Source organism: Lolium perenne, chromosome 7 (genome assembly GCF_019359855.2).
Source record: "Lolium perenne isolate Kyuss_39 chromosome 7, Kyuss_2.0, whole genome shotgun sequence".
Classification (NCBI taxonomy): Eukaryota; Viridiplantae; Streptophyta; class Magnoliopsida; order Poales; family Poaceae; genus Lolium; species Lolium perenne.
Window position 1 is genome coordinate 7,281,117 of NC_067250.2, and position 18,496 is coordinate 7,299,612.

The 18,496-nt window shown below is 46.4% G+C and overlaps 1 protein-coding gene and 1 pseudogene across 1 annotated transcript; one reads left to right on the forward strand and one right to left on the reverse strand.

Annotated features, from left to right (window-relative positions):
• Positions 1–925: 925 nt before the first annotated feature.
• On the reverse strand, positions 926–8,937 carry LOC127311566 (cytochrome P450 89A2-like; annotated as a pseudogene).
• A 3,131-nt stretch (positions 8,938–12,068) lies between these two features.
• Positions 12,069–13,663, forward strand: LOC127311565 (acyl-CoA-binding domain-containing protein 1). Its single transcript, XM_051342006.1, has 4 exons — positions 12,069–12,223; positions 12,754–12,871; positions 13,222–13,284; positions 13,403–13,663. Exons 1-4 carry the CDS (start codon positions 12,212–12,214, stop codon positions 13,492–13,494), a joined length of 285 nt encoding a protein of 94 aa, XP_051197966.1. The 5' UTR covers positions 12,069–12,211; the 3' UTR covers positions 13,495–13,663.
• Positions 13,664–18,496: the final 4,833 nt, after the last annotated feature.

Below are 18,496 nucleotides of genomic sequence, written 5' to 3' on the forward strand. Positions count from 1 at the left end.
GCTCCCGGACAAGTTCGCCGAGTTCGTCGATGGCGTCGAGCCGGCGCATTTGCAGCTACGGGAGGCCAGCTGCAACTTCTGCCGCTGGACCGTGGAGGTCTTGTTCGACGGGCAGAGCAAGATGTACTTGCAGACGGGGTGGGACAAGTTTGCCCGTGACCTCGCGCTCGAGCCCAGCTACCAGCTCACCTTCCTCTACGAGGGGGACGTCGTCAAGGTGTTCGACGACACAGCCTGCCACAGGCACTACCACACGGACGAATCCGGCTCAGACACCGATAGTTAGAACTTAGAGTGTTCTTTCTTTGCAGCGAATCTGGCTACGGGCCAGACGAAGCCAGTAGTGGAGGTTTCTGTCTGTTCTTCCTCGGTAGAACCAATAAGGGAACCGTCTCCCGCTGGATTTTCCAGTTTGGGTGACTGAGTGTGCCCTCGAATGTTCTTTCTTGGCAGCGAACATACGAAAATCAACACAACTGGTTTCCTTATTTTGCAATGTTTTATTTGTGTCCACCATGTTTCAAACTATGTATTAGTTTGTGCAAACCATGTTTCAAACTATGTATTAGTTTGTGTAAAATAATCTTCCAATATGTAATATTTGGAACTATGTTCAAATGAAAAAGAGAAAAAAAAACAAAAAAAGCGTCGGGCCCACTGGAGCCACCCCCAAATGCAAACGGACGCGCGGACGAAAATGGTCATTTGAGCGTCTACCGTGCGACGCAAACGGACGCGCGTCGCGCAGCTGGAGGGAGATGCCCTAATGGAAAGCTGAGGGTTGCGTTTTGCTGATGTTGGTCGTTATCCTTGTAATGTTGCTCTTAAAGCTGTGAGTGGTTGCATACTATTTTGAGAACTTCCGGGTGCTTTTGTAGTACTTTAGGGATAAACTTTTTCCCGTAGTGAAATCTGGAAAAAGAAAAGTAATAAAGCTCTCTTTATTATATAGAAAATACAACATGATAATATGAAAACACATAAAATACACATGGAGATACATATGGTTTTTAGTGTGTCCGCATGACACACGCAGAAAGCGGCTTCTTCATCAACTTCAGAAATCCATCAACCTCAGTCATGTCGACGCCATTGCTGCAGTCTTCCGCCGACGGCGCCCACTCAAACTCACGCACGAGCGCGGCGAGGAAGCACTTGATGTTCAGCATCCCCATGTTCATGCCTGGGCAGTGCCTGTGTCCCGCACCGAAAGGCATCATCCTGATCTCCTTGGGGCCGGGCGACGGGCCGATGTCCTCCGCCTCGCCTCCGGCAAGGAACCGCTCTGGCCGGAACCTGTCAGGGTCCGTCCATATCTTGTTGTCTCTTCCAATGTCACCTAGATTGAACAGCACCCTCAACCCGTCTGCCGGAACAACGGCGGCGGTGCCGCCGATTATTGCTTTGGCTCCCTCGCCGTGGGCGCCGCGCATGATGAAGGGCACCGGCGGGTGCATGCGGAGGCTCTCGAGCACCACGGCGTCGAGATACGGCATGGTACGAAGGCTCTGGCCGGAGCCTTCGGCGGCGATGATCTCGCGACGCAGCTTGTCCTGGACCTCCGGCTGGTCGATGAGGTGCGCAAGGTGTTGAAATATTGGCCCACATTTGGTGGCCCATGCTAGATTTCAGATTTTTCCTATAAATCTCAAAGCCCACTTAGTGGCAGCCTTGTGAGTTTGAGCCCAAGTTGGTGGCAGCTCACTAGGAAGTGGCAAGAGGTGGGAAGTTTAGTCCCACATGAAAAGTTGGGAGGAAGTTAGACCACCTTATAAGGTGGGTTGTTCCACCACTAGTAAGTGAGTGAGAATAGGAGTGCTACACGCGCGCTCCTCCTCCTCGCTCGACTCGACTCGACTCGACGCGCTCGTGGTGAGTGGATTGAGCCTCGAGCCGAGACTTTCCTTACTTTTTGCAGCTCAGGAAAACGAACAGTCCTAGACGGACGCGTCGCAGTTAGTCGGTTCGGGTCGCTCCCGGATCGTGGGCTATCTGTAACCGACTCGAAACGTTCATGCGACGTGGGCGTGGCCCACGTTGCCTAGGGTTTCTACACTCTCTGCTTGCGCCGCCATCGTAGCCTACTCCATCCCGCGCGCCGACGTGCATCGGCGAACGGGAGAGCAGGTCTCCGGAACCGCTCGTCCTTGCGATCCTGTACGGGAGAGGGCGAATTAGGTTTTTGGGAAGCGCTCTGCGCGACTGCTCAAGCTCTTCATCACGGGTCGCCTTCCGTCCAAGTCGGGCGGTGCTGCCTACCGTCGTCTTCAACGCCGTCTACTTCGACCCGTCATCAACAACGTTGTCATCAACAACGTTACTGCTGCAACATCGTCTGCTACACCTCCACCGCCACCTCCACCAGATCGGTACGTGCGACATATCTCGATCTGTTTAGCGATAGATGTTGTACTGTTTGCTCTGCTACTGTTCATGTTGATCACTGCATCTAGTATGTTCGAGTTTCACATGTTAGTAGTTACTGTCGTCATGCTTAATATTTCGGAATTAATCATGGGAATTGTGCCTAATTATCCAACAATCCAAAAACCTAATTGTAGGCAATTTCCTAAGTTAACAATGGCTGGTTTTGCTGACGCACTGAGGCCGGATAAATTTACCGGTGTGCACTTTAAGAGGTGGCAGTATAAGGCCATGCTCTGGCTTACTCATCTGAAAGTGTTCGAAGTTACTGATGGTTTACCTGAAGGAACTATATCTGACCAAGATCAGAACAAGTTCAAGGAAAACAATAATCTCTTCGTCGGATGCGTTCTAAGTATTCTTGCTGATCGTCTGTGTGATGTGTATATGCACATAACAGATGGTAAAGAGCTCTGGGATGCACTGAATGCTAAGTTCGGTGCAACCGATGCGACGATGAATCGTACATCATGGAGAGCTTCCATGACATCAGGATGGTTAACAACCGTTCTGTAGTCGAACAAGCTCATGAGATACAGTGCATTGCGAAAGAGCTTGAACTCCTTAAGTGTGCCTTACCTGACAAGTTTGTGGCTGGATGCATCATCGCTAAGTTGCCCCCTTCATGGAGGAACTTTGCCACAACTCTCAAACACAAGAGACAGGAGATATCAGTTGAAAATATGATAGCATCTCTTGATGTTGAGGAGAAAGCTCGGGCTAAGGATAATACTGAGAAAGGAGAGGGTCAGTCTAGCGCCAACATGGTGCAGAAGAAACCCTACAGCAAGAACAAAGGGAATAACAAGCCCTCCTTCAATAAGCCTATGAAGACTACAACCTTCAAGAAGAAGAAGATGATAAACAAAGCAGATCTGAGCTGCTTTACATGTGGAGAGACTGGCCACTTTTCTAAGGACTGTCCAGAGAGGGCAGACCGCAAGAAAAAGGCGAGGCAAGTCAACACGGTGACCGCTAGCAATGCTGATGGGTACGGTAATCTCTTTACTGTTCTTTCGGTATTTCAATCTCCATGTTGGTGGATTGATACAGGGGCTAATGTTCATGTGTGTGCTGACATATCCATGTTCTCTTCTTACCAGGTCGCCCGGGATTCTTCCGTCTTGATGGGGAATGGGTCACATGCTTCTGTTCGTGGTGTTGGCACGGTAGATCTGAAGTTCACTTCGGGGAAGATCGTGCAGCTGAGGAACGTGCAGCATGTCCCTATTATGAACAAGAATCTCGTTAGCGGCTCCCTTCTATGCAGAGATGGGTTTAAGGTTGTTTTAGAGTCGAATAAAGTAGTTGTTTCCAAATTTGGACAATTTATTGGTAAAGGCTATGAGTGCGGAGGCTTGTTCCGCTTTTCGCTTTCTGATTTCAGTAATAAGTCTGTGAACCATATATGTGGCAATGTTAGTGATGATACCAGTGTTTGGCATTCTCGTTTATGTCACATTAATTTTGGTTTAATGTCTCGGCTATCCAGTTTAAGTTTAATTCCGAATTTCACCATTGCCAAAGGTTCTAAGTGCCATAGTTGTGTGCAATCAAAGCAACCTCGGAAGCCTCACAAGGCGGCCGAGGAGAGAAACTTGGCACCTCTAGAACTCATACATTCTGATCTATGCGAGATGAATGGTGTGTTGACAAAAGGTGGAAAGAGATATTTCATGACTTTGATTGATGATGCGACTAGATTTTGCTATGTTTATTTGTTGCGAACTAAAGATGAAGCTTTAGACTACTTTAAAATTTATAAGGCCGAAGTTGAAAATCAACTAGAGAGAAAGATCAAGCGTCTTAGGTCGGATCGTGGTGGCGAATATTTCCCTAAAATCTTTGATGAATTCTGTGAGGAACATGGCATTATTCATGAGAGGACGCCTCCCTATTCACCCCAATCAAACGGGGTTGCCGAGAGGAAAAACCGCACGCTGACTGACTTGGTGAATTCCATGTTAGCCACTGCTGGTTTATCAAAGGCATGGTGGGGGGAGGCTTTGTTGACTTCATGTCATGTCCTGAATAGAGTTCCTAACAAGAATAAAGATAAAACCCCTTACGAGGAGTGGGCTGGGAGAAAACCATCACTTTCGTATTTGCGCACATGGGGATGTTTGGCGAAAGTCAATATTCCAATTACTAAGAAGCGCAAACTTGGACCAAAGACAGTGGATTGTATCTTTCTAGGTTATGCTCCTCGGAGTGTGGGATATAGATTTTTAGTAGTTCAATCCGAGGTACCTGATATGCATGTTGATACTATTATGGAATCTCGTGATGCAATATTTTTTGAGAATATGTTTTCTATAAAAGATATGCATAGCATTGCTAGAATTTCTACTGAGATAATTCCTGAGTCCAGTACATCTAATGAGTATTTTGAACAATCACATGAGAATGTTATTGAGAAGGATGACAATGAAGCTCCTAAACGGAGCAAGAGACGAAGGATTGAAAAATCCTTTGGTGATGATTTCATTGTGTACCTTGTGGATGATACTCCCACGTCCATTGCAGAGGCATATGCATCTCCAGATGCAGATGACTGGAAAGAAGCTGTCCATAACGAGATGGGCTCGATTCTTTCTAATGGAACTTGGGAGCTATCAGAACGACCGCATGGATGCAAGCCTGTGGGCTGCAAGTGGGTGTTCAAGAAGAAGCTAAGACCTGATGGTACTATTGAAAAGTACAAGGCGCGGCTTGTAGCGAAAGGCTACACACAGAGAGAAGGCGAAGATTACTTCGACACCTATTCACCTGTCGCTAGACTTACCACCATTCGAGTACTACTATCCATGGCTGCCTCCTATGGTCTTATCGTTCATCAAATGGACGTAAAGACAGCTTTCCTTAATGGAGAGTTGGAAGAGGAAATCTATATGGATCAGCCTGATGGATTTGTAGTAAAAGGTGAAGAAAGAAAGGTGTGTAAGTTGCTGAAATCTTTATATGGCCTGAAACAAGCACCTAAGCAATGGCATGAGAAGTTTGACAGAACTTTAACTTCTGTAGGCTTTGTTGTCAATGAGGCTGACAAGTGCGTTTACTATCGCCATGGTGGGGGCGAAGGTGTTATACTATGTTTGTATGTGGATGATATTCTGATCTTTGGTACAAACATGAGAGTAATACATGATGCCAAGTCTTTCCTGTCAAAGAGCTTTGATATGAAAGATCTGGGAGAAGCTGATGTGATTCTGAACATCAAGCTGATTAAGAACGAGAGTGAGATTACTCTAACGCAATCCCATTATGTTGAGAAGATCTTGAGCCGGTTCGGCTATATTGATAGCAAGTCTTCTCCAACACCTTATGATCCCAGTGTGACACTACGCAAGAACCGGAGGATTGCCATAGATCAATTGAGATATTCTCAGATCGTTGGCTCACTCATGTACTTAGCGAGCGCGACTAGACCCGACATCTCTTTTGCTGTTAGCAAGCTGAGTAGGTTCATGTCAAACCCGGGTACTGATCATTGGCATGCACTTGATAGGGTCATGCGCTACCTATGTGGTACAATGAGTTATGGGATTCACTACTCAGGGCACCCAGCTGTGCTTGAAGGATATAGTGATTCGAATTGGATCTCAGATGTAGCTGATCTGTACGCCACAAGTGGGTATGTATTTACCTTTGGAGGTGGCGCAGTGTCATGGAGATCTTGTAAGCAAACCATATTGACGAGGTCAACTATGGAAGCAGAACTTACTGCTTTGGACACAACCACTGTTGAATCAGAATGGTTGCGTGAGCTCTTGATGGACTTGCCTGTGGTTGAAAAACCTGTTCCGGCAATCCTTTTGAATTGTGACAATCAAACTGTAATTGTCAAAGTGAACAATTCTAAGGATAACGCGAAGTCATCAAGACACGTCAAGAGACGTTTGAAGTCTGTCAGGAAATTGCGAAACTCCGGAGTAATAACTGTTACATATATTCAAACAGAGACAAAAACACAGCGAGATCCCTTTACAAAGGGACTATCACGTAATGTGATAGAAAGTGCATCGAGGGAGATGGGTTTGAGACCCGTTGATGTTACACCATAGTGGTAACCCAACCTTTGTGATCGGAGATCCCGTGAATTAGGACCTGGGAAGAACAAACTAGTGGTTTAATTGAGGAGAGTATTGTGTAACCCTCTCTATGTGAAGATGCACAACTCTCAATTGCTGTAAGGCAGGTTGGCAACAAGCCTTAATGTGTTTATGTTGGCTATTATAGCAAAGATGCTGTCCTACAGAGCATTCTTGAAATAACACACCTATATGAGTCCGATTGTTAAACGTCGCAATCTATAAGATTTGGGTGATCTCTAGTAAACTCATGAAGAGACCACGAAGTATGACGCATATGCTTCACCCGCGGGGTAGGCTACTGGCAGCCATGTACTGGTCATGACTTTGAGTGAAACCATGTTCACGCAAAACTTGCAATTCAAGGCTTAGTCCATTGTTCAAGTGTGAATGGATGTAGCTTAAGGTTCTAGGCGGAAGTTCAACTTAACAGTCTCCGCTGAAACACTGGTATATAAACAAGCAGTGAGTATTGGTAAATCTCTAAATGGGTATTTGAGATCTGGTGGGGGATTGTTGAAATATTGGCCCACATTTGGTGGCCCATGCTAGATTTCAGATTTTCCCTATAAATCTCAAAGCCCACTTAGTGGCAGCCTTGTGAGTTTGAGCCCAAGTTGGTGGCAGCTCACTAGGGAGTGGCAAGAGGTGGGAAGTTTAGTCCCACATGGAAAGTTGGGAGGAAGTTAGACCACCTTATAAGGTGGGTTGTTCCACCACTAGTAAGTGAGTGAGAATAGGAGTGCTACACGCGCGCTCCTCCTCCTCCTCACTCGTCTCGACTCGACTCGACTCGACACGTCACGACGCGCGCCGCGCTCGTGGTGAGTGGATTGAGCCTCGAGCCGAGACTTTCCTTACTTTTTGCAGCTCAGGAAAACGAACAGAGTCCTAGACGGACGCGTCGCAGTTAGTCGGTTCGGGTCGCTCCCGGATCGTGGGCTATCTGTAACCGACTCGAAACGTTCATGCGACGTGGGCGTGGCCCACGTTGCCTAGGGTTTCCCGAGCCTATATAATCTCCTGCCCGGCTACCGCAGAAATACATCTAATACACGAGTTAGGGTTTCCACCTCTCTCTGCTTGCGCCGCCATCGTAGCCTACTCCATCCCGCGCGCCGACGTGCATCGGCGAACGGGAGAGCAGGTCTCCGGAACCGCTCGTCCTTGCGATCCTGTACGGGAGAGGGCGAATTAGGTTTTTGGGAAGCGCTCTGCGCGACTGCTCAAGCTCTTCATCACGGGTCGCCTTCCGTCCAAGTCGGGCGGTGCTGCCTACCGTCGTCTTCAACACCGTCTACTTCGACCCGTCATCAACAACGTTGTCATCAACAACGTTACTGCTGCAACATCGTCTGCTACACCTCCACCGCCACCTCCACCAGATCGATACGTGCGACATATCTCGATCTGTTTAGCGATGGATGTTGTACTGTTTGCTCTGCTACTGTTCATGTTGATCACTGCATCTAGTATGTTCGAGTTTCACATGTTAATAGTTACTGTCGTCATGCTTAATATTTCAGAATTAATCATGGGAATTGTGCCTAATTATCCAACACAAGGGTCCACTCGAGGCAAGCCGACACCAACCCCATGCCGGCACCGAGGAACTCCAGCACAAGGCCCACCAGCTCGCCGTCTCGAAGCGGGCGCATGACATTGCCCTCGTCGGCAACGCGGAGATCAAGAAGCGAGTCAACGTATGGGTGGACTGGAGTGCTGCCTCCGGCACCGGCACAGAGCGGCAACCGTGGCCTCTGCTCCCTTCGTGCCTCGATCAGTGGGAGGTAAAGCTCGCCCTGCCGTCGGATCATGCCGTTGATCCCGCGAAGCCCCCTCCAGTTCAAGAGCTTGGACAGAGCCGAGCCATCGAACCTCGGGCTCAGCTCTCCAGCGGCGAAGAGAAACCCCCGTATCATGCTCCGTTGCTCCCCATGGCGCGCACGTCGTCCACGCCCGCGTCGTCCCCGAAGCACAGCTGTGCGACCAGCGCGAACACGGCGGCGGTGATGTGCTCGCGGACGTCGGCAACCTCGGCGCCGACGCTGGACAGGCGGGCGACCAGCGCCCGCGCGGCATCCTGCTGCAGCGGGGCGAGGGAGGCCAGGCGCGTGGGGTGCAGGATGTCGGCCGTGAGGTTGCACCGGAGAGCCGACCAATGCCGGCCGTAGCTCACCGTGGTTACGTTCTCGTTCGGCTCGCCGTCGCGCCAGGTGGCCAGGGACACGGGGAAGATCCCGGCGGGACGGTCGGAGAAGTCATCGGCGTTGTCGATGAGCGCGCGGTGGGCGACGGCGGGGTCCCCGATCTTGTGGACGGCCAGCTGAGCATAGACCCGCCTCGTGTAGCTTCCCAGGAAGCCAAGTATGGGCACGGCTAGGAGGCACACCAGGACGGCAGCAAGGAACTCCTCCATGAATTCCTGCGCTGGGTTTCTAGCTAGCCGATCGAGGCTATATATATATGTACAGTATACACTATCTGAGCGCGGATGCAGTTGGTACTTGGTAAGTAGCTGATCGTGTCTCTGACACGATGCATATCATCAACTCCACTAATGCAAAGCTGGATGCTTTTGACGACTGATGAGCAGCCGTGCGTTTAAATAACTAATAGCGTGACCATGTGGGTTGCCCGATCTCCACGAATTGACCCGGGGAAGTGTGATTGCGGAGGGGGATTCGTGGGGAGGTGGATGAACGGAAGAACACGATACAAACACACGTACACAAATCGGTTAGTCCTCGTTGGCCCGAACCACCAACTCGATAGAATTGCAAGACAAAGACCAAAAGGTAGAATCTCTCGCAAAAGATCGACAAATCCAAATAGAAGTCCAAAGAGTAAAAGATCAACTAAAAATAGAGTTGCAAAGCTAGAGATTCTCAATTGATAGAATTACTAAAATGGAAAAGATCCGGATAAGGAGGGATACAATAGATGGGTAATCTAAGATGGGGGTTTCTCAAATCCACAAAGGGATAATAGAGGCATAAGCCAATTCATCTAAACATCATCTCTCCCTCATGAAGGTGGGGGTAGGTGCCTATTTATAGGTAGGGGGCCGAAGGGGTAAGTTACAAGCTGAAAATAAGCAGTTTCGTGATGTAAAGTGTACATGCGGAAGTTCCGGTCTCTGGGGCGGAAGTTCCGGTCGGGGCGGAAGTTCCAGTCCTAAGGGGCGGAAGTTCCGGCTGGATTCCTTCAGCGTGAGCATCTAGGCGGTAGTTCCGGTCCTAAGGGGCGGAAGTTCCGGCTGGATTCCTTCAGCGTGAGCATCTTCATTCTTGGATGGCATCTGGGCGGAAGTTCCGGCGGTGGCGGGCGGAAGTTCCAGCTTGGAGCGTCCAGCGCTTCTTCCTCCTTCTCTTCCATGCTTCCGTGATATCGCCCTTGCATCCTCGGGTCTCCATGGCATCCTCTCTTCCCTCCGTACTTTTCGTCGAGTTCCTATCATCAAGATATGACAGAGTATGAAGTAGTATATCGTTCCACATAGGCGATTGTAGGCACGCATAAAGGAGAAGATTCACCTTTGCGTGTCGTCTTGGCGATGAAGCATATGATGTGGTGAAGACCGAAGGTCGGGCTGCATCATTAAGCCAGCAAGGCGCCTCATTAAAAACCTTCCAGTCCCCTTAGGTACCTGGTAAGAAAAAGAGTGTCTGAAACTTTCTACTCGTGGGTGTGACACGCACACCACCTTCCGACATCTGCCAGTTAAATCAACTTTTTTTGTTGACTAAATCGATCAAGCCGTCGTCTTGATTTGTATATGTGTCACGTCACTGGTAGAAGATACCGACATGTGAGCCACATCACTAGTATTATAGACGGAGGGAGTATTTTTTTTGGCTCAAAAGAATGGCAAGCCCAATAACACAAACAACCCAATAAGGTAACGGTCCAACAAACATGCAGGAAAAACATAGGCTTAATTCTAACCCACAAAAGCCACTGAATTGTTCAATATGTTAAGAGCAACTCTAGGAGACACCGCAAATTGGTTAAACCAGTAAATTTGCAGGCCAATTTTAGGGTTTAGAAGTTTTTTTTAGCTAGACCAGACACCTCAAAATGGTCAAACTCATAACTTTTTTTGCAGCCAACCTGCACGAGCCTATGATCTCTATAGTTGGAGCTTTGAAGGCGTTTTTGCAAGCCAGCCTCGATACGGTCAACACGCTGTCGATTGAAAAAAAAATCACCTTGCGCCGACACATTTCATCGGTAGACTCACCGGAGTCCAGCCAAATTTTGGCAAAACTCCCAAATAATCCAGCCGGAGATCGGCAAAATTAGACAGGGTGGGCTGGAATTGGCCGCCAATTGAGTCAATTGTGGAGGAGCAGGGCATGCCGGAGCTCGCGCAATGGGGCAGGGGCATGGTGGAGCCCGCAGCAGTCGCGACAGGGCCAGGCAACACGCGGAGGGTGCAGGGCGGAGGGAGCAGACGACGGGACGAGCATTCGGCTAGCGGCCGAAGGGCAAGGCGGTGCAGCGAAGGCAGGAAGGTGTGGTTGTATGTACGTAGGAGGAAGACGAAGTTGAAGGAAAAAATGAGATGTGGGTCTTTTATTAAAAGATGCCCGAATCAGTTCTCTTTTGCAGGCTCTGGTTTGCAGAGGCTTTTCTCGGCCCACAAATAACGAATTATTTAGCTTGCAAACGCGTATTTAGGGTTTGCGGCCTGCTAAAGTTTTTTTAACAAAACGTTACGATTGGATCTCAACCTCGTGCCTCCTGCCGGTGCTGCCGCTTATCGCCTCGTCTCTGTGGCCTTTGGGCCATGAAGGCACGGTGGATCTCGGCCCTCGTCGGTGGGAGGGCTCCGCTCCCTATTTTAAGGGCTTCGTTCTTCGTTTTTAGGGTCAAGATTTGTAGGGGGCGGCGCTCAGGTGGTGGTGCGCGTCTCGTGCAATAAGGTATCCCCGGCTTCAACCCCATCTCGGCGGCAACGTCGAGAGGCCTGTGGGAGTGGTGTGGTCTTCGAGGATTTCCTTTGGCTGTGGGGATCTTAGGATCATCAATGAGCTTTATCGGCAGTTTTTCCTTCTTCTTCGTCTCTGGGACGGATATGGTCTTTTTGACCTGTTCGGCGACTTTCCGTCCGCAACCAACAACGTTAGGCCGACTCAGGGAGGAGCGGCAACGGTGGCGCGCCGTCGACACAGTCTGGAAGTTGAAGATGAAGAGCTTCTCAAGAATCTCATTGTAATTTTGGTTTTTCTTGGGGTGCTTTGTACTGTTCGTTGTTTCTTTTAATGTCAAAATCCTATTCGCAAAAAAATGTTGTTTTAACAACGACAAGTAAACTGAACCCTACAGATATTTTTACTTTTATTTTTAATTAACATCAAAAGGTTTCTGTGCGTCGTGGACTCCGTGGCTACAGGTGACGAAATCTAGGCAGAAACCAAGCACGCCACGTAAAACGGATATACCTAGACCAAGAAACCTATATTCGACAAGGGTAGTAGTTATCACCACGCGACGAGACCGTCTCCTTGCCGTCCACGAGTCTTGTCGGACGGCCGCGATCGGTCCTGATACGTACGGACCTCCTTATACCATATAAACGACCGGCGCCCACACCTTGGACTACTCATACTATTTGCCTCGCTAGATACGCTTGCTGGCCTCGAAGGTAACGAAACCTAGAACGAGAGCAGCCGGCGAACCACCGCTTCGACATGGGCCTCCAGGTGAACAAGAAATTCTCTTCCAGCTCGATCGTCTTCCTCTCTGTGCTTTGCTGCGATTCATGCATGTATCTCCGCACTCCTCGTTTCTTCCTAGATTGAGCGAACGAACGATCGATCGATCCCGTATATTGGAGTAAATTTTATTAACGAAATCCTCCGTGTTAACTGGAAATTCTAGGATGTGTTTTGGGGGTTCGGTATCTGATCGATCTACCCGAGAATTGCTGGTGCAGAATTTAGAGCAAGTAATTATTCCGGGCCAGACGATTATTGGTTTTTTTGTGGTTCAGGTTTTAGAGCCCTGCAGAATCGATTGTAGTTCTCAGCTTTGTTGTCTGAATCCTCTTCCGATATTTCTGCAGATCACTGTCACTGGTTCAGCTTATACTAGTATCTAGATATTAATCCTTTTTCTAGAATACGCTAACGATTACTCTTCGATCTTCATACATATATTGGGGAAAATTTAACAACCAGCGAGTTTAGGATCAATCGGATTAGAATGCTTTGTTTGACAGTTCTTTCTCCAGGAGGAGTTCGAGGAGTACGCGGAGAAGGCCAAGACGTTGCCTGACTCGACGACCAACGAAAACAAGCTGTGCCTCTATGGCCTCTTCAAGCAGGCCACCGTCGGCCCCGTCAACACCGGTACGCACGAGCCTTTCTTTCTAGTCTTGAGTATATGATGACCAAATCTTGAATTTTGTTGCAAATGCACAAGCAGTGGATAAGATTTGTTGATGATCGTGGATGCATAGTTGGTTAGCCTACTTAAATACTATATGTCTTTTTATGGCGAAAATCATTAGCACTCGAGATTTCTAATGATTTTCGGGTCTGTATAATCCTTCAATCTCCAAGGAAGAAAGTGAGATACTTACAAGTCTGCTCCACTTTAAGGAGACCAACCAACCATTCACACTGCTTCAACTTGCTTCACTGCAATGCATCGTCACCGTCGATTAATCACTCCTAACAACTCATGTCTCGTCTTTCAGCCCGTCCCGGGTTCTTTGACATGGCCGGCAAGGCCAAATGGGATGCTTGGAAGGCTGTGGAAGGTTTGCAAATTTCTCAATTCTTCTCTTTTCTTCAATTCATTAAACCATACTTTACGTTCATTTTGCGCCAACACAAGACTTACGCATATTCAAATAATTCTATGACAATTTGATGCAGCAAAATCCAAGGAGGAAGCAATGACGGACTACGTCACCAAGGTGAAGCAGCTGCTGGAGGAGGCAGCTACTGCCGCTGCATCCACTTCTTAGGCTAAGGCTACGAGCTACGAAGGACACAACCTACCTATTTTATCACATATATATGAGCTGCGAGTAAATAATAACAGTTATTAGTTGTTGCTATTTGTCAAGATTATTGTTCCTGGTGTGAACAAATAATTATATTTCGTGATTAGATCATATTACCATGGTTTGAAAAGGTTCTGCTTTATTAAGCATTCTGATAGATGAGATACTCCATTACACTACTCGGAAATCCAATTTGGCTCAAGGTGTATACACACACTCGTTGTAAAAAAAAACAGATTTAAAAATTCCAAAAGAAAATCTAAAAGCCTTTCATGTGTAAATCCGGACATTTATGTATGCACACAAACTTTCTGGAAATAAGAACTTTTTGTTTGCACACGAACACATCCTCGTGTTCTCGTGTACCTGCAGCACCGGTGGTGATACACCACATTCTTTTTATGCCAGCTGAAAGCGCGATATGCAGGACAGTTTAGCCGACCTTTTTTTCTAAAGAAGCCCATGCATGGTTCTTAGGAGGAACCCATTGGACGTGTTACTATGAGGTGAGCTAGGCTGGTTCGGCTGCTCCTAAGGCTAGCCATAGTGCTAGTATCATAGCTACTATCATGCACATTGGTCCCACAAAAATGCTGATGTGGCAGCTAATTAAGGAGGAGTGAGGAGATTAGAGTAACATAGGTAGATACTGTATCATAACGCATGTCACGAGAAAAGTTAATACCAAACAAATCTTGTGCCACAAATTTGCATTGAGATTCTAAAAAGCAATAAATATAGCATGACTATGATACTACTTCATGATACTAACCACTATAGAGATAGTATCATACACAAATATCATGTGCATGATACTACTACATGATACTTACCACTATGACCAGCCTAACTCGGTTATCAATTTGCAAACAAAATCTATGTGAAATCGCTAAGGCTAGCCATAGTGGTAGTATCTTAGTTAGTATCATGCACACTGGTCCCACAAAAATGCTGATGTAGCAGTTGATGTCTACGGGTGCTTCTATTCTTGTAGACAGTGTTGGGCCTCCAAGAGCAGAGGTTTGTAGAACAGCAGCAAGTTTCCCTTAAGTGGATCACCCAAGGTTTATCGAACTCAGGGAGGAAGAGGTCAAAGATATCCCTCTCATGCAACCCTGCAACCACAAAGCAAGAAGTCTCTTGTGTCCCCAACACACCTAATAGGTGCACTAGTTCGGCGAAGAGATAGTGAAATACAAGTGGTATGAATGAATATGAGCAGTAGTAACGGCGCCAGAAAAGTGCTTGCTGACGTGCAGTTGATGGTAGTAATATTGCAAGAAGTAAAGATGCAGTAAAACAGCAAACAAGTAGCGATAGCAGTATTTAGGAACAAGGCCTAGGGATCATACTTTCACTAGTGGACACTCTCAACATTGATCACATAACAGAATAAATAAATAGATGCTAGACTCTACACCCTCTTGTTGGATGATGAACACCACTAACTGTGTAGGATTACACGAACCCTCAATGCCGGAGTTAACAAGCTCCACAATATTCAATGTTCATATTTAAATAACCTTAGAGTGCATAACAGATCAACATAACCAAACCAAGTACTAACATAGCATGCACACTGTCACCTTCACACTACGAAAGGAGGAATAGATCACATCAATACTATCATAGCAATAGTTAACTTCATAATCTACAAGAGATCACAATCATAGCCTACGCCAAGTACTACACGATGCACACACTGTCACCATTACACCGTGCAGGAGGAATAAACTACTTTAATAACATCACTAGAGTAGCACACAGATAAATTGTGATACAAAACACATTGCAATCATAAAGAGATATAAATAAGCACTTCACTATGCCATTCATAACAGCGAATAAGTATTCTGTGAAATATAGCCTAAGAGACCCACACGGTGCACACACTGTCACCTTTACACACGTGGGACAAGGAGTCTCCGGAGATCACATAAGTAAAATCCACTTGACTAGCATAATGACATCTAGATTACAAGCATCATCATATGAATCTCAATCATGTAAGGCAGCTCATGAGATTATTGTATTGAAGTACATAGGAGAGAGATGAACCACATAGCTACCGGTACAGCCCCGAGCCTCGATGGAGAACTACTCCCTCCTCATGGGAGACAGCAGCGTTGATGAAGATGGTGCCGGTGTCGATGGAGGAGCCTTCCGGGGGCACTTCCCCGTCCCGGCGGCGTGCCGGAACAGAGACTCCTGTCCCCCAGATCTTGGCTTCGCGATGGCGGCGGCTCTGGAAGGTTTTCTCTGGTTTCGTCGAACGGGGTCGAGGTTTTAGGTCAGGGACGACTAAATAGGCGAAGAGGAGGAGTCTGAGGGGCCACGGGGGGCCCACACACTAGGGGGCGCCCCCCCCCCCTTGGCCGCGCCGCCCTGTGGGGTGGGGCCCTCCTGGCTCCCCTCTGGCCCTTCTTCGGTGCTCTGGAAGCTTCCGGGAAAAATAGGATGTTGGGCGTTGATTTCGTCCGATTCCGAGAATATTTCCTTTCTAGGATTTCTGAAACCAAAAACAGCAGAAAACATCAACTGGCCCTTCGGCATCTCGTCAATAGGTTAGTTCCGGAAAACGCATCAAAACGATGTAAAGTGTGTATAAAACATGTAAGTATCATCATAAAAAGTAGCATGGAACATAAGAAATTATAGATACGTTTGAGACGTATCAAGCATCCCCAAGCTTAGTTACTACTCGCCCTCGAGTAGGTAAACGATAACAAAGATAATTTCTTAAGTGACATGCTATCATAATCTTGATCAATACAATTGTAAAGCATATGTAATGAATGTAGCGATTCAAAGCAATGGTAATGACATGAGTAAACAAATGAATCATAAAGCAAAGACTTTTCATGAATAGTACTTCAAGACAAGCATCAATAAGTCTTGCATAAGAGCTAGCTCGTAAAGCAATAATTCAAAGTAAAGGTATTGAAGCAACACAAAGGAAGATTAAGTTTCAGCGGTTGCTTTCAACTTATAACATGTATATCTCATGGATAGTGTCAATGTAAAGTAATATAACAAGTGTAATATGCAAGTATGTAGGAATCAATGCACAGTTCACACAAGTGTTTGCTTCTTGAGGCGGAGAGAGATAGGTGAACTGACTCAACATAAAAGTAAAAGAAAGGTCCTTCAAAGAGGAAAGCATTGATTGCTATATTTGTGCCAGAGCTTTGGTTTTGAAAACATAAAGAGAGCATAAAAGTAAAATTTTGAGAGGTGTTTGTTGTTGTCAACGAATGGTAGTGGGCACTCTAACCCCCTTGCCAGACAGACTTTCAAAGAGCGGCTCCCATGAAATTTTATTTTTGGGTGGCACTCCTTCCAACCTTGCTTTCACAAACCATGGCTAACCGAATCCTCGGGTGCCTGCCAACAATCTCATACCATGAAGGAGTGCCTTTTTATTTTAGTTTTATTTAGATGACACTCCTCCCCACCTTTGCTTTCTCAAGCCATGGCTAACCGAATCCTCGGGTGCCGACCAACAATCACATACCATGGAGGAGTGCCTATTTGTAACTTTATGAAAGTTAATTAATTCGGGGCTGGGAACCCCATTGCCAGCTCTTTTTGCAAAATTATTGGATAAGCGGATGAAGCCACTAGTCCATTGGTGAAAGTTGCCCAACAAGATTGAAAGATAAACACCACATACTTCCTCATGAGCTATAAAACATTGACACAAATAAGAAGTAATAACTTTTGAATTGTTTAAAGATAGCACTCAAGCAATTTACTTTGGAATGGCGGAGAAATACCATGTAGTAGGTAGGTATGGTGGACACAAATGGCATAGTGGTTGGCTCAAGGATTTTGGATGCATGAGAAGTATTCCCTCTCGATACAAGGTTTAGGCTAGCAAGGTTATTTGAAACAAACACAAGGATGAACCGGTGCAGCAAAACTCACATAAAAGACATATTGTAAACATTATAAGACTCTACACCGTTTTCCTTGTTGTTCAAACTCTTTACTAGAAATTATCTAGACCTTAGAGAGACCAATTATGCAAACCAAATTTTAGCAAGCTCTATGTATTTCTTCATTAATGGGTGCAAAGTATATGATGCAAGAGCTTAAACATGAGCACAACAATTGCCAAGTATCAAATTATCCAAGACATTTTATCAATTACTACATGTAGCATTTCCCGTTTCCAACCATATAACAATGAACGAAGCAGTTTCAACCTTCGCCATGAACATTAAAAGCTAAGAACACATGTGTTCATACGCAACAGCGGAGCGTGTCTCTCTCCCACACAAGCATTATGGATCAGATCTTATTCAAACACAAAACAAAAATAAAACCACACAGATGCTCCAAGTAAAGTACATAAGATGTGACTGAATAAAAATATAGTTTCAAGAAAAGAAACCTGATAAGTTGTCGATGAAGAAGGGGATGCCTTGGGCATCCCCAAGCTTAGACGCTTGAGTCTTCTTAAAATATGCAGGGATGAACCACGGGTGCATCCCCAAGCTTAGACTCTTCACTCTTCTTGATCATAGTATATCATCCTCCTCTCTTGACCCTTGAAAACTTCATCCACACCAAACTCGAAACAAACTCATTAGAGGGTTAGTGCATAATAAGAATTCACATGTTCAGAGGTGACACAATCATTCTTAACACTTCTGGACATTGCCCAAAGCTACTGGAAGGTAATGGAACAAAGAAATCCACCCAACATAGCAAAAGAGGCAATGCGAAATAAAAGGCAGAATCTGTCAAAACAGAACAGTCCGTAAAGATGAATTTTAAAGTGGCACCAGACTTGCTCAGATGAAAATGCCCAAATTGAATGAAAGTTGCGTACATATCTGAGGATCACGCACGTAAATTGGCAGATTTTTCTGAGTTACCTACAGCGAATTCTGCCCAGATTCGTGACAGACAGAAATCTGTTTCTGCGCAGTAATCCAAATCTAGTATCAACATTACT